General features: G+C 37.0%; 1 protein-coding gene across 1 annotated transcript in view; it reads right to left on the reverse strand.

Moving 5' to 3' along the window:
* The window catches only part of CACNB1 (calcium voltage-gated channel auxiliary subunit beta 1), a 48953-nt gene extending 36436 nt beyond the window's left edge, over positions 1-12517 (reverse strand). The window contains exons 1-2 of the mRNA XM_029287357.1: positions 12461-12517; positions 11595-11681 (exon numbers count right to left, since the gene is read on the reverse strand). Coding sequence (XP_029143190.1) covers positions 11595-11681; positions 12461-12517 — 144 coding nt within the window. The remainder of the gene's footprint in view (positions 1-11594; positions 11682-12460) is intronic.
* Positions 12518-12786: the final 269 nt, after the last annotated feature.

Consider the following 12786-nt stretch of genomic DNA (forward strand, 5'->3'; position numbering starts at 1 on the left):
TCTTGTTTTAGCTTTGCTCTTATAGCTTTTAATTCTTTTAAAAATTATTATATAATTGTTTTAACTACTGATTGCTTTATTTATTTACTGTTTTTACTGGTGGTGGAGTGGTTAAAGTGCCGTATTGTAGGCAAACTCTGCCCACAGCCTGAAATTCGATCGTGATGGGCTCAGAATTGATTCAGCTTTCCATCCTTCCGAGATCAGTAAAATGAGGACCCAGATTGTTTGTTGGGGACAATATGAAAATAATGTTTATATTATAAGCCACCCAGAGAATGCAGTAAAAGGCTATGGGGTGGTATGTAAGCATAATAAATATAACAATATAAGCATAATATAAGCATAATAGCATAATAATGCTATTCCTATTGCTATTTATACATGATTGTGTATTCTACCCAAGATTTTCTGTGAGATGGGCAGCCATACAAATGTGATTAATAAATAAATAAACATAGTGAAGAATTTGAAAATGTTATTTGAAGCCAGTTCTAGATATAAGTCTATGAAGTTTCCCTTGCAACTGTTCCAGCCATCCAAATAACAGATTATTCTATAATGTGAATATTCACACAGTTATCAAGAATTCTTCCTGAGCAGACTAGGATTCCTCCAACTGATCAACAGGAAAGTGTTGACACTGGCAGGTTGCCAATACATCAGCAAGTTTGGCTTTGTAGAAAAAAAGGAGAAATCAAATCTGCCTGCAGAAAAATAAGATTCACATTGTATTCCAGAGATTTTCCAATTATAGGGAGGATGTAAAGTCGCAAATCTGGGAGAAAATACTAATGGAAATACTAATCATCTATGGAGGTAATCCCAGTGTTCCATGGAGCTCTAGCTTCAGCCAAATTGGGAAAACATGGGCTTCATTCATGATGCTACTATGTGAATAAATGCCAAAAATTCAGCATTCCAATCCCAGTTGGAATGAATAATTCAATTTTCAAGGATCTCATTCCCATGCATTTAAGATCTGTTTTTCAGATAGCTAACTTTATATAAAGTAGTCATTTATCTACCATGCTTTATCCCAAGTAGCCTAAAAAGGATGATTCAAACTATGCACCAACATAACAGTTCAAATCAATGTGATCCATGCTAATCCTTCTTCCAGTGAATGAAGTCATTTTAACCTCTAAGCTTTCTGAATGCACTATTGGGTGTACTTGAAAGAGACAAAGAATGAGCTAGCAGGTAGTAATAAAAGACTCTAAGAAAAGAGCTGCTTTTGGGGGGAAGGTAGGATAGGTGGGGAAGTTCTGTAAAGTACATGTATTTTACTCCCCCACTTTGGAAAATGCTGGGCAGTTAACAGGAGCCTAATCAAACAATAGAAGCAATGGGATATTTATTTTCAGTTCTCACTGCTTCTTACTCCTTCTCTTTGCCACTATGCTTGCCACCTTGATGGAGAGCTAAAGGCTCTTGATGCAGCCAAGAAATGAACCTGTACGCTCTAATTCTTCTCTAAATCAGTGGCAGAAGCAAGCCTCTCATTCTTTTTTTTCTTCCAAGTGATTTGCTTATATGGTATTATAGCTGATTGTCTAATTTGCTTCCACGTTGAGCCATTATATTATAAATCAGTTGGTTTAGGTAATGTTTGTTTATTGGATAAACTACAAGTCATTAGATTCTACAGTTGCTAAATGATAAATCATGGTTTACAAATCAAAATGGGTGGGTTCACATAATATATTCATTCAGTACTCTCTGCATTCAGTGTTATAGCAACTTTACATTTGGTGGAATTGGCATTTAGTATTAGAATGAGCCCTGGAATTTAAGAATTTCGGTTTTTTGAAATAGATGGACCAAATGTCACAATTATCCTGAGATAAACATTTTCCCAGCCAGGGTGGTGGGAGCATTTGGGCTTTCCTTAATCTAATCTATGAGCTATACACTCTATGAAAATAATTCAGAATTAGTTCTCTGGATCTTGCATGAATATAAGGACAGCATTTCTGCTATTCATTAATGTACACATGTCTTCTTGCAGGCCTAAAATACGATGCAACTTCAAGCCTAAAATATGATGCAACTGCTTTAACAGTTGTATTAAAAACACTGTTAAAGACAAATCCATTTTTAATGTAGAATTAGGGATCTTCTGTACCTCATCTGTGAAAAAATGATTTGGTTGCACACCAATATAGAAAATGTGTGCATATTAAGGAGTCACATATACATTGCAACAGAGTGTTGCGTACAAGCCCTTCTGTCATCTTGGATCATTGCTCCTTACAAACATTTTAAAATGATTTAACCTTTGCATGGCATTTCTTAATGTCATAGATTCCCCTAAGGTTTTTGTTGATGCTGGTAATTCTGCATCTTACAAATACTGCTTCCTTGACCCTTTTCCTGTAAGTGACTGAATCTCTATTTCAGATTTTTATTCATATAATTATGTGGCATCTAAATTTTCTGACAAGGAGCCAAGAGCAGCACACATTCTTATCATAGTCATAATTACTGGTGCTATAGGGAATTTTGTTGAAAAATAAATCTGAATACATAATACACCCAGTGAATATATTCACACAATAAGCTACTCTGGGTAGCTCATGACTTGATCCAGGGGATGGCTGTAAGCTTCAGAGTAGATGAAGAGGTATCATAAAAGCAGAAATGACAGTGGGGAGATTTTTAGCTTTTTTTTAGAATTAAATTGCTATGCCTATTTCAGGATTATTTTGTTTTATTTAAAATATTTTTCATAAGTAATATTCTGTGTTGCATGCATGTGTGTGCATCTCTCTGTGTGTACATGTACAATTTATTATAATCCTTATCTGTTTCCTACCTGAAATAAGCAGAAAACTGTGACTCTGGTTTTTGGCTATCGTAGCCAGAGCAGGGGTCTGAGGATAAAAGACCTGAAAAACTGAAATGAAATCCACAGATGTAAATTTCTCTGCATTAAGTTGTGATTTGCTTATTGAACAACCCATGCTTGGCTTAAACAACATACTAACCATAACTCATAAATAAATCACACTGGTTTGGTTCATTCAATCTACTAGCCTGAGGGTATCATGAAGAAGAAAAAATAATAATGTGGTGTCTAAATCTGTTAGTGGCATCCCTCCTCTGACTCCACACATTGTTTTCCCAATTTCTTCCCCACAGTCTATCTTCAATAAGATATGGAAGGCAGGATTGGGATGGGAGAGGAAGAAGCCTTCCTTTTTGTAGACTGTACTGCTGAGCTCTGAATTGCTAATTTGGGATCCAGGTTTACACAACCCCCCCCCCTCCGGCTGACTAAGAGAGGACATTTGGTTTCTCCTGCTGCACGTTTTTCAGACAGGAAATTTGTAATTCTTCTCTAAACCAGCTTGAGCTTCACTGTTTCCACTTATTCAAACTGCTCACTCTAACAGCCCCTTGCTAAGATTCCAAAATAATTTTTTGCCATGATTTGTGCCCAGTTCCCTAAGCCTGGACTCAATGTGATACTCTGTACCACAAAGGACCTCTGCTGTAAATGCAGGGCTTGCATAGCATGATAGCTTTAAAATGTGTGCTGATGCTGTGCTAAAGGATCGCTTAGGGATCTCCTCCATAGCAACTGCCTCCTATGTTATCACTATGGCAATGCAAGTCTAGGTCACTGATGGTCTCCCTTGCACTCTTCTTCCATTTCCTTGTTTTTTCCATTCACACATTCAAAATAAAGTTCATGTGCATTATGTATGTTTATCTGTAGTGGAGTACAGAAGCTTATAATATAAAGTATACAATGTTGTCTTATAGGAGACACAACCCAGTAAAAATTAAACTGAAGAAACAGGATGCTCAAAATCTACTTCCCTCTAGTTTTCTCACTTGACCTCATTTTAAATCAGCTATGTTGAGCCTATATGAATCCCAGCATATTCCTGCTTTCATTCATCAAAACAGATGGTAAAGCAAGACTGGAGAATTGGTGGCCCTTTAAAAGAAGGCCATTGGTCTCCAACCCTTGCCAGTCCCAACCAACATAGCCAGGAATCTGGGCTAGTGGGAAGTGGAGTCTGGAGGGCCACAGCTGCTCCCCTCTCCTGAACAAATAAGACAATCTTCCATTCAAATTGCTGAATTAGTTGCTATTAGCAACAGCCCTCATTTGGTTTTTTTTCAATAAATTAATTTCCAGTTTTGGTCACCACGATGTAAAAAATATGTTGAGACTCTAGAAAGAGTACAGAGAAGAGCAACAAAGATGATTAGGACACTGGAGGCTAAAACATATCAAGAACGGGTGCTGAAATTGGGTATGTCTAGTTTAATGAAGAGAAGGATGAGGGGTGACATGACAGCAGTGTTCCAATATCTCAGGGGTTGCCACAAAAAAGAGGGAGTCAAGCTATTCTTCAAACCACCTGAAGGCAGGACAAAAAGCAATGGATGGAAACTAACCAAGGAGAGAAGCAACCTAGAACTAAGGAGAAATTTCCTGACACGTAGAACAATTAATCATTGGAACAACCTGCTTCCAGAAGCTGTGCATGCTCCAACACTGGAAGTTTTTAAGAAGAGAGTGAGCAGGGGGTTGTTGTTGTTGTTATTTTACTTGTAACCTTTAAAAAAATCATAGGCAGGATATGATGGACTCAGAGGATTTGTCAAGCTAATTTTATGAAGTGGATACATTTAAATTAACTTTTGATGATTTTTTTTTCAGTAGTTGCCCATGTTTCCTGATTTTAACATTGCTCTCTGTTCAAAATGTTTAAAATAGGTCAGGTTACAATTTGTTATTATTCTATTTAGTCCTGTCCACAAGGTTGCACTCCTTTATCCCTTGTCTCTATCTTCATAAACAGAGACCTTCTCAAGGTGACCCAGGCAATTTCTATTCCAGAGCCAGGACCAAAGCTAAATTGAAAGATGTTTCTCCTATTTGGTTTATAAATGCTTTGATAGATGCTTCATTTCTGTCTTTCCAGACACTCAGCAGATGGAGAATTGCTATAGCAACCTCATTGCTTCCCTGTGCAATGGAAGAAATGCTTTCTGTTTATTTTTTATTTGCCAAGGCAAGAAACTGACAAAGCAGCTGACATAGATAAACATAAACAACAAAAATATTGTAGTGCGGAAGTGCAAATGCTGGTTCTTTTATCTCGGATGACAACTTGGAGGGTGTACACAACCATCATCACTTGGCAAAAAAATTAAAACTGCTTGAATCACACAGTACTATAATGTGGTTTATGTGGGTTTGACTTAGCATCACTATGGATTGCAACTCCTGATTTACAGATTTGTAAAGTTCTGGCATTATTGGATTTGTAATTGATATTTTTATTTTAATTCAAAATAAGTAAAATGCAACAACTATAATTACTGAAAACTGTTGTTATATTTTTTAGGAAGTTTCTTAGGTACTTTACCTTTGGTTTCTCCAAAATGTTATTCTTTGGTTTAGTATGGTTTATTTAACCCACAAATTACAACATTTACTTATTAATTTATTAATAAATTTATAAAACTGCCCATCTCACCAAAGGTGACTCGGCAGCACATACTCATAGATAAATCAAAAAATATAAAAAAACAGTAAATACAAATACAAAACTAATAATAGTATTCCTAAAAAACAATAAACAGAAACATAAAGGAAGGAAAATAAAAAACTGATTTCTCAACAATGGACTATCTGGGTTCCACAGGAACCCCATGCCTGGGTGCATAACCAGATCTTGAGGTTCTTTTGGAAGATCAAAAGCATTCTCTGAAGATATGGTGGGGCAGGCTGACATAATCGGGGAGAGGAGACCCTCAGATAGCTTGGTCCTATGCCATGAAGGGCTCTAAAGGTTAAAATTAGCACTTTGAATTGGATATGGAAGCAAACTGACAACCAATGCAGCTTGCAGAACAGAGGTGTTACCCATGCTATTCTAGGAATGCATGGGTATGTCCATACTGCTATATTTGGTATCTGTTGAAGCTTCCAGATAGTTTTCAAGGCCAGCCTCATGTAGAATGCATTGCAGTAGTCCAATCTGTAGGCCCATTAGGACACGAATGACTATAAGAATGACTCTTGCTGATCCAGGAAGAGAGACAACTGCACCCAAGATGAAGCTATGTAAGGGCCCTCCCAGCCACGACTGCCACTTGCTCATTGCAGGAGTTGAGAATCTAGAGGACTCCCAGGTTGCACTCTGGATCTCTCTGGGGTAATGCATCCAGCCCTAAAGACGGCATACTGGGCCTCAAAACCCAAACCCATTCAGTCTTGCCAGGGTTCAGCTGATACCTGTTCTTGTTCCAGGTACGGGAGTAAGACGGTCCTGACATTGCTTAATTCACCACGGGGAAAGATATACAATATCGTTAACATATCTCAGTCCATGGGGATAGATGAATTCAGCCAAAAGCCAAAAGATGTTAGAAAAGTTTGGAAAACTCACCTAATAAAATTTATTATTAAAGATGTGTCGTTTTCGTACATATAGTTGTGTAGCTGTGGTTAGGGTTGCCTAGAAGGGGCAAAATCAGTAAGATGGCTGACAGAGCACGGCGATGCAGATAGTCTATTTTAGATGTACGTCAATGTCACTTCCAAGTATAAAGGGGGTGGGGCTTGAATCACAAGCTCTGTCCACTGATTTTGACACCACCACCTTTGCCTGGCTGGTTGTGAAATATGATCAAAGATGCTCTTTATCTCTCTTTTATTTACATCTTGCTTTAAAACTTCTTCCAAGTGCTAGTATAACTTCTGAAAGTCTTAAAAGAATTATAGGAGTGAATTGGCAGAGCATAAGATTTTGCTTTATATTTATAAATCAAAAAGTTCATGTCATATCATACTGTGTGTGTATATATATATACTGTGTGTGTGTGTATATATATATATATATATACACACACACACACATACAGCATATGGAGTTTAACATCAAAAATGTTTATAACATATGAAGAAAATTTATCTATAACATATAGAGAAAATCTAACCATAACATATGGAGAAAATCTATCCATAACATATGGAGAAAATCTATTCATATGTTGGCTAGAAGTTGAAAATGACTTGATGCACGTAATCAATTATTAATCAATATTTATACATTCAGTTATAGCATTCCTTCTGATAATCTGGACTAAGTTTTTAGGTTGTGTATAGATTCCTTCATTTATCTTAGAATAAATTTTGTTTGTAAGTTTTCTCTGTTAGCAAATTTTAATTTCTACCTTCTCTACCTTGATAAGAATGAATAAAGATCTAGACAGAGACTCTATAATTGTTTTAAGTATGTAGAATAAGATAAATGCGATTCAGATATATTTAGCTCCAAGGTTGATTTCTATTTTGAAGTTTCTATTTTATTAAATTACTTTAAGCAAATATATAGGGCTTTAAATACATTTCTTTGGCAAACACATGCTGTGATATTTTAATTATGAAAATTGCAATGATCTATTGAGAAAAGTAGAATTAATTTTTCATACTTTTCCAGGATTATTGTTGAATATTAATTTTAGGCTCAAATGCTGGCTTGAATAAGGAACTGGAAATTCAGAAATTCCTCTGTGGATTCATTTTGAAAGTTATTTTATCCCTTTAATTCTGGGAAGTACTGAGATCCTTACTTATGTCAGAATCACTTTAAATGCATACACTTAATGCCACAATGTTTGCATGAAAAATATTGGGTTTCAAATCAAATTACGATGCTTTATCCATAAAAAGCAACCTAAAACTAAGTAGAAATTTCCTAACATGGGGCCGGATGGCCAGGGGGCAATTGGTGGTGGACAATCGCTGGCAGTGGTCCAGGGGAGAAGGAAAACTTGCTGTAGTTCAGCAGCAATGGTTGGCTGGGAATGAAGTGGGCACGATCAAGGGTCAGCACCTAAACGTCCTAGACCCTCTTTGTAAACTAAAAAAAAAGTGAGATAGACAACATCATCACCAGATGGACTTGTAACTGGCTGACAAACTGCACTCAACACATACTCCTTAATAATACTACATCTACATGGAGGGAAGTAAGCAGTTGGATACCATGAGGTTCTATCTTATGCTCAGTACTCTTCAATATCTTCATCAATGATTTAGACCAGGCATGTCACACTCGCAACGTCACATGACGTTGCACGACATATCGGGACTTTTTCCCAATTGCTGTTAAACTCCATATGGTGTGTGTGTGTGTGTACGTATACACACACAAACACACACACAAACACACACACAAACACACACAGTATGATATGACATCCGGCCCGCAGGCTGGCAGTTTGACATGCCTGATTTAGACAAAGGGATAGAAGGGGAACTCATCAAATTTGCAGATGACAATAGCCAATACCCCAGATGATATGCTCAGGATCTTGATAGACTTGAACACTGAGCCCTATCCAACAAAATGAAATTTAATGTAGAGAAAAGTGAGGTTTTACACTTATACAGGAAAACCCAAATGTACAAGCATGGATTAGGTGAAACCTGGCTCAAAAGCAATAACTGTGAGAGAGTTCTTGGAGTCCTAGTGGACAATCACTTAAATATGAGCTAGCAGTGTGCGGCAGCAGCCCAAAAAGCTAAAGCAATCCTTGGTTGCATAAACAAAGGGATAGAGTCAAGATCATGTGAAGTATTAGTTCCACTTTATAAAACCTTAGTATGACAACATCTGGAATACTGCATTTAGTTTTGGTCACCACATTATATAAAAGATATTGCGACTTTGGAAAGATTGCAGAGAAGAGCAACAAAGATGATTAGGGGATTGGAGGCTACAAATTAATCAAGGAGAGAAGCAACTTAGAATTAAAGAGAAATGTCCTAATAGTGAGAACAATTAACCAGTGGAATGGCTTGCCTTCAGAAGTTGTGGGTGCTCCATCACTGGAGACTTTTAAGAAGAGAATGGATAGCCACTTGTCTGGAATGGCATAGGGTCTCCTGTTTGAGCAGGAGGCTGGACTAGAAGACCTCCAAGGTCTCTTCCAACTCTGTTATTCTGTTATTAGTGGGCAACCTTAGAGGAAAAGTGGGTCTATGTAAAATAGGTCTTTCGTTATTATTTTGAATCAACTCAGTTCAGCTGTTTTAAAAATTATTGATTTAAAAACTAAATGCATGTTACTTGGCAGGTTAGTCAACTCAAAGACTTGGTATTTTGGACTACCTGAACCAGGTGATATTGTAGTTTTTGAAGTCATATTGTGGTGGGAGATTTTGTAGACATTTATTAAAGCTCCTAAGCCAGTAGCCTATTTTATACATTGAAAGAACTGAGAACATTGACCTGACCTGGAAATCTAGATGTTCCAGAGTTCAACTGAATAGAGTTCCCATGCATTAGACAAAATTCTGTAGTAACTCGTGTTATACAAATGATATCACTGCCCTTAATTTTCATCATCTGAAACACCTCACACTTTCAAGAATAACCAGAACCCATTGCTTACAGATGCCCTTTAGAGCAAGGTTTCACTGTAAATATTGATGTGACCTCTAGAAATATGAACACCCTATTTTGATAAACCAATGGAAGCTTATCATAATACTTGGGTGGCAAATTTATAGTCAACCCACTGAAGTTTCTTCATACCACAGAATGTCTTGCTATTACTGCTGAAAAATGGTGATAATATTTTTCACCATCTTAAGGTAGAAAACACATTAGAATTACAGCATGTTCTTCAGCAGGTTTAACAGAGGTTAATCCTGAAAACCTTGAAACATGTCTCCTCCCCAGCATAATTTAAGAGCTCAACAGATGACTGCATTTGGCTTATCATCATGTATGACCAACTCTTTGTTCATCATCTCAACATAGAATACCTTTCCCCTCTGCCTCTGTTTCTTCAGTCATTTAGATCTTTCATATACTGAAGGGTTCCATTTCATAGATCCAAACTTTATAGTTACTCAAGAATCAGTGCTATTCAGCCAGAGCAGCTTTCTCCCAGGTCCATAAATAGAGGATTACAGCCCACATTCCCAACTACCATCTGCTGCTGCCTTATTTTCAGAGCACTTTATGAAAAGAGACCTAGGAGTATGCTTTAGACTGTGTTCTCAAATTCAAAAATCAAATTTTGATTCTCAGTGGGAATTTTTCTCAGCCACTTTACTACTTCATATGGGGAAAGGCATGGACTTATAATTGCAAAATGAAATATAGTGTGTGTGGGGGGGGGAAACTGGTACATCTTTAGGATAAGTGGGGACAAGAGTAGGAAAATAAATTGTAGATGTACATCTTGGAAATGAAATGAAAAGGATGAAATAAGTGTCTCATTATTTTATTTCCCCAAAAACTTCAGAGACTTTGATTTAGTGGCAAATTTTTGAAAAACAGATGAGAAATAGAAAGGAAACAAATAAAAAGTACAGTAAACAGATGAAGTGTAGACCAAAGAAGAAATTACTGAAGTGTACATGGGAAGAATTTTTTCCCCACATTCAAATTCCCTTTATTTCTTCTTCTCTGAGCTGCATACGTACAACAGGTGAAGAAAATGGCAACCTTGCAATAAAAAGGTTGCTGATGGGTAGGAAATGTTTTTCCAGAAATATGTGAATTCTGAAATTAAAGTACATTGTTAAGAAGAGTATTTCCACCATGGCAAGTCCCCGGTGACTGGATATCAACAAATTCTTATCAATGGTTGTGGCAGTGGAATTTTGGGAGTTGAAAATTACTACCTGGAACTCATCATGGTTGGGAAATACTTTGACAATATATAAACCATGGGGTTTCCCCATTGTTGAGTTGAAGGGCTGTTCACCTGCCTTTGAGTCAGCAGAAAACTAATTTAGGCTAACATTTGCTATCAGCATAATATGTGCTGTCCCCATGGTTTATCCTTTAATTCAGCCTTCATTGTCTTTGTTTCAGCCACCGGATTGTTTCACTTTCCTTGAGGTGCCCTTGGCGGATGCTTGAAAAAGAGATGGGGTTTAAAAAGTATTATAGCTGAGAATGGTTTAAACTTGCTTTACTCATGTTGGGCTGGATTTTCAGGGAGTGTGGTCAAAAAAGGCAAGATGGTGGCCATGAGATTGTGATTGAAGCTCCAAGCTTTTTTGTGTATGTTGTACATAAAAAGCAGATGGAGCTTCAATCAGTATTGTGACTGCCATCTTGACTTGTTTGACCACATTCTGCAGATACTCCTGGAGGTGGAGAGTCTCATGGGAACATGGCAGAAAAAAGTTGCTAAAAAGTTGTTTGTGTCATGGCTAGGTGCAAGTGAGGAAAAGCCCCATGACTGAATTTAGAAATATACTTACCTCAGAATACTACCTTATGGCCAAGCATGAACTTTATAATTTAATAATATATGTTAAGCAAGAGTTTGGTGTAATGGTGGAAGCACCATGTTAGAGAGCAGGAGTTCTAATATAAGCCATGGCAAATTATTTCACAAATGCAAGGAACTAGTCCATGCAGTTGACAGGACTTAAAATTGAATGGAAGGCAAGACAGAAATGCAGAAAAACAGCAAACTACAGTTTAGTATGACATCAACCCAAGTCTTTAATTTCTAACCCATGAATTTAGTAGCCATCCCTTGCCCATCATGATAATCCTCCTTTTTTTTCTTTTTTTGGGGTTGCTTACCTGCCTGACAAAGCTGTTCGATGTTGTGTCAGAAGAGGTACTGCCATCAGAGCGTTTGAAGCGGTTCTTCCTTTTGCTATACTTCCCCTAACGGAAAAAACATACAAAGGTCAAGAGTAGCACAAATGCAGAAAAACATATACAAGTAAGCAAGTAGTTGACAAAAAGTGTGGATACACACAATGCTATACTCTAATCCAGCAAAGAGATAATATAAACCCCATCTTCAGACAGTTGAACAACATGTTCCATATTCTTTAACTCAATGTTTCTCAACTGTGGTCACTAAGTTGTGTTGATTTCAACTCCCAGAATTCCTCAGCGACCATGCTGCAGGTGCCATTGCATGCTGCAGAAAACATCTATTTGTTTCACCAAATTCACTTGTTTTTGAACAAGACACAGTGACCTGATTCACAAATAATACTAAATCATAAGTCATGGTTCAAAACATCAATAGCATGGCAATCTCTTCATTAAATAAACTGTGCTATGACTTACCGTGCTCTGTGAATCCAGTTATAAAGGTCTGTTACAATGCTACTAAAGCAAAAATGCAAAGCAGAAGAGCATTAAAAAAAATCAAACAATTCTATGAAGTGTAAATACACCCCAATGGCACATAAATGTCTTGCTTTTGTTCTGATACACCTAGTCAGTTCCCTAAATTCACACAAGTCAGCACTGCAGCAAGACACAAAACTTTGAGCCTAACAATGTTGTATCACTTGCCATGGCTTTGCAATACATTGTAATTTGAAAAAGAACTATTGTTGAAAAACACTTGCTTTTTTAGACGCATTATATCCAGAATTCTGCAATGGGAGAATCCTTTATTGGTTTGGTTGGATTATTAAATTTCTTACCCTTATATGCAACACATATAAAGGGTGGAACTTTGTTGTAAGGGTTGCAATTGCCATATTTACTTTTTTGTTGCTCTTTTTTTGTTGTTGGTCAATATAGTTGTTTGGAGAAAATTCCACTAGGATATCTTCTTTAGGAAAAGTTAGGAAGAATTGGCCCACTTATGAATCATAACCAACATTCCTCACTTTTTTCCAAGCTGAGTGAGAAACATTGGTAGTTTATTGTTTTTCACATCTCAGCAACCAGATTTCTAATCCAGTTTTTAAGAGGGTAAGCTGTGAACTGCTAAATGTCCATGTTCTTTAACCATGAATCTTTTTTT

Source organism: Protobothrops mucrosquamatus, unplaced genomic scaffold (genome assembly GCF_001527695.2).
Source record: "Protobothrops mucrosquamatus isolate PMUCROS unplaced genomic scaffold, P.Mucros_1.0 scaffold1, whole genome shotgun sequence".
In the NCBI taxonomy this organism is placed as follows: Eukaryota; Metazoa; Chordata; class Lepidosauria; order Squamata; family Viperidae; genus Protobothrops; species Protobothrops mucrosquamatus.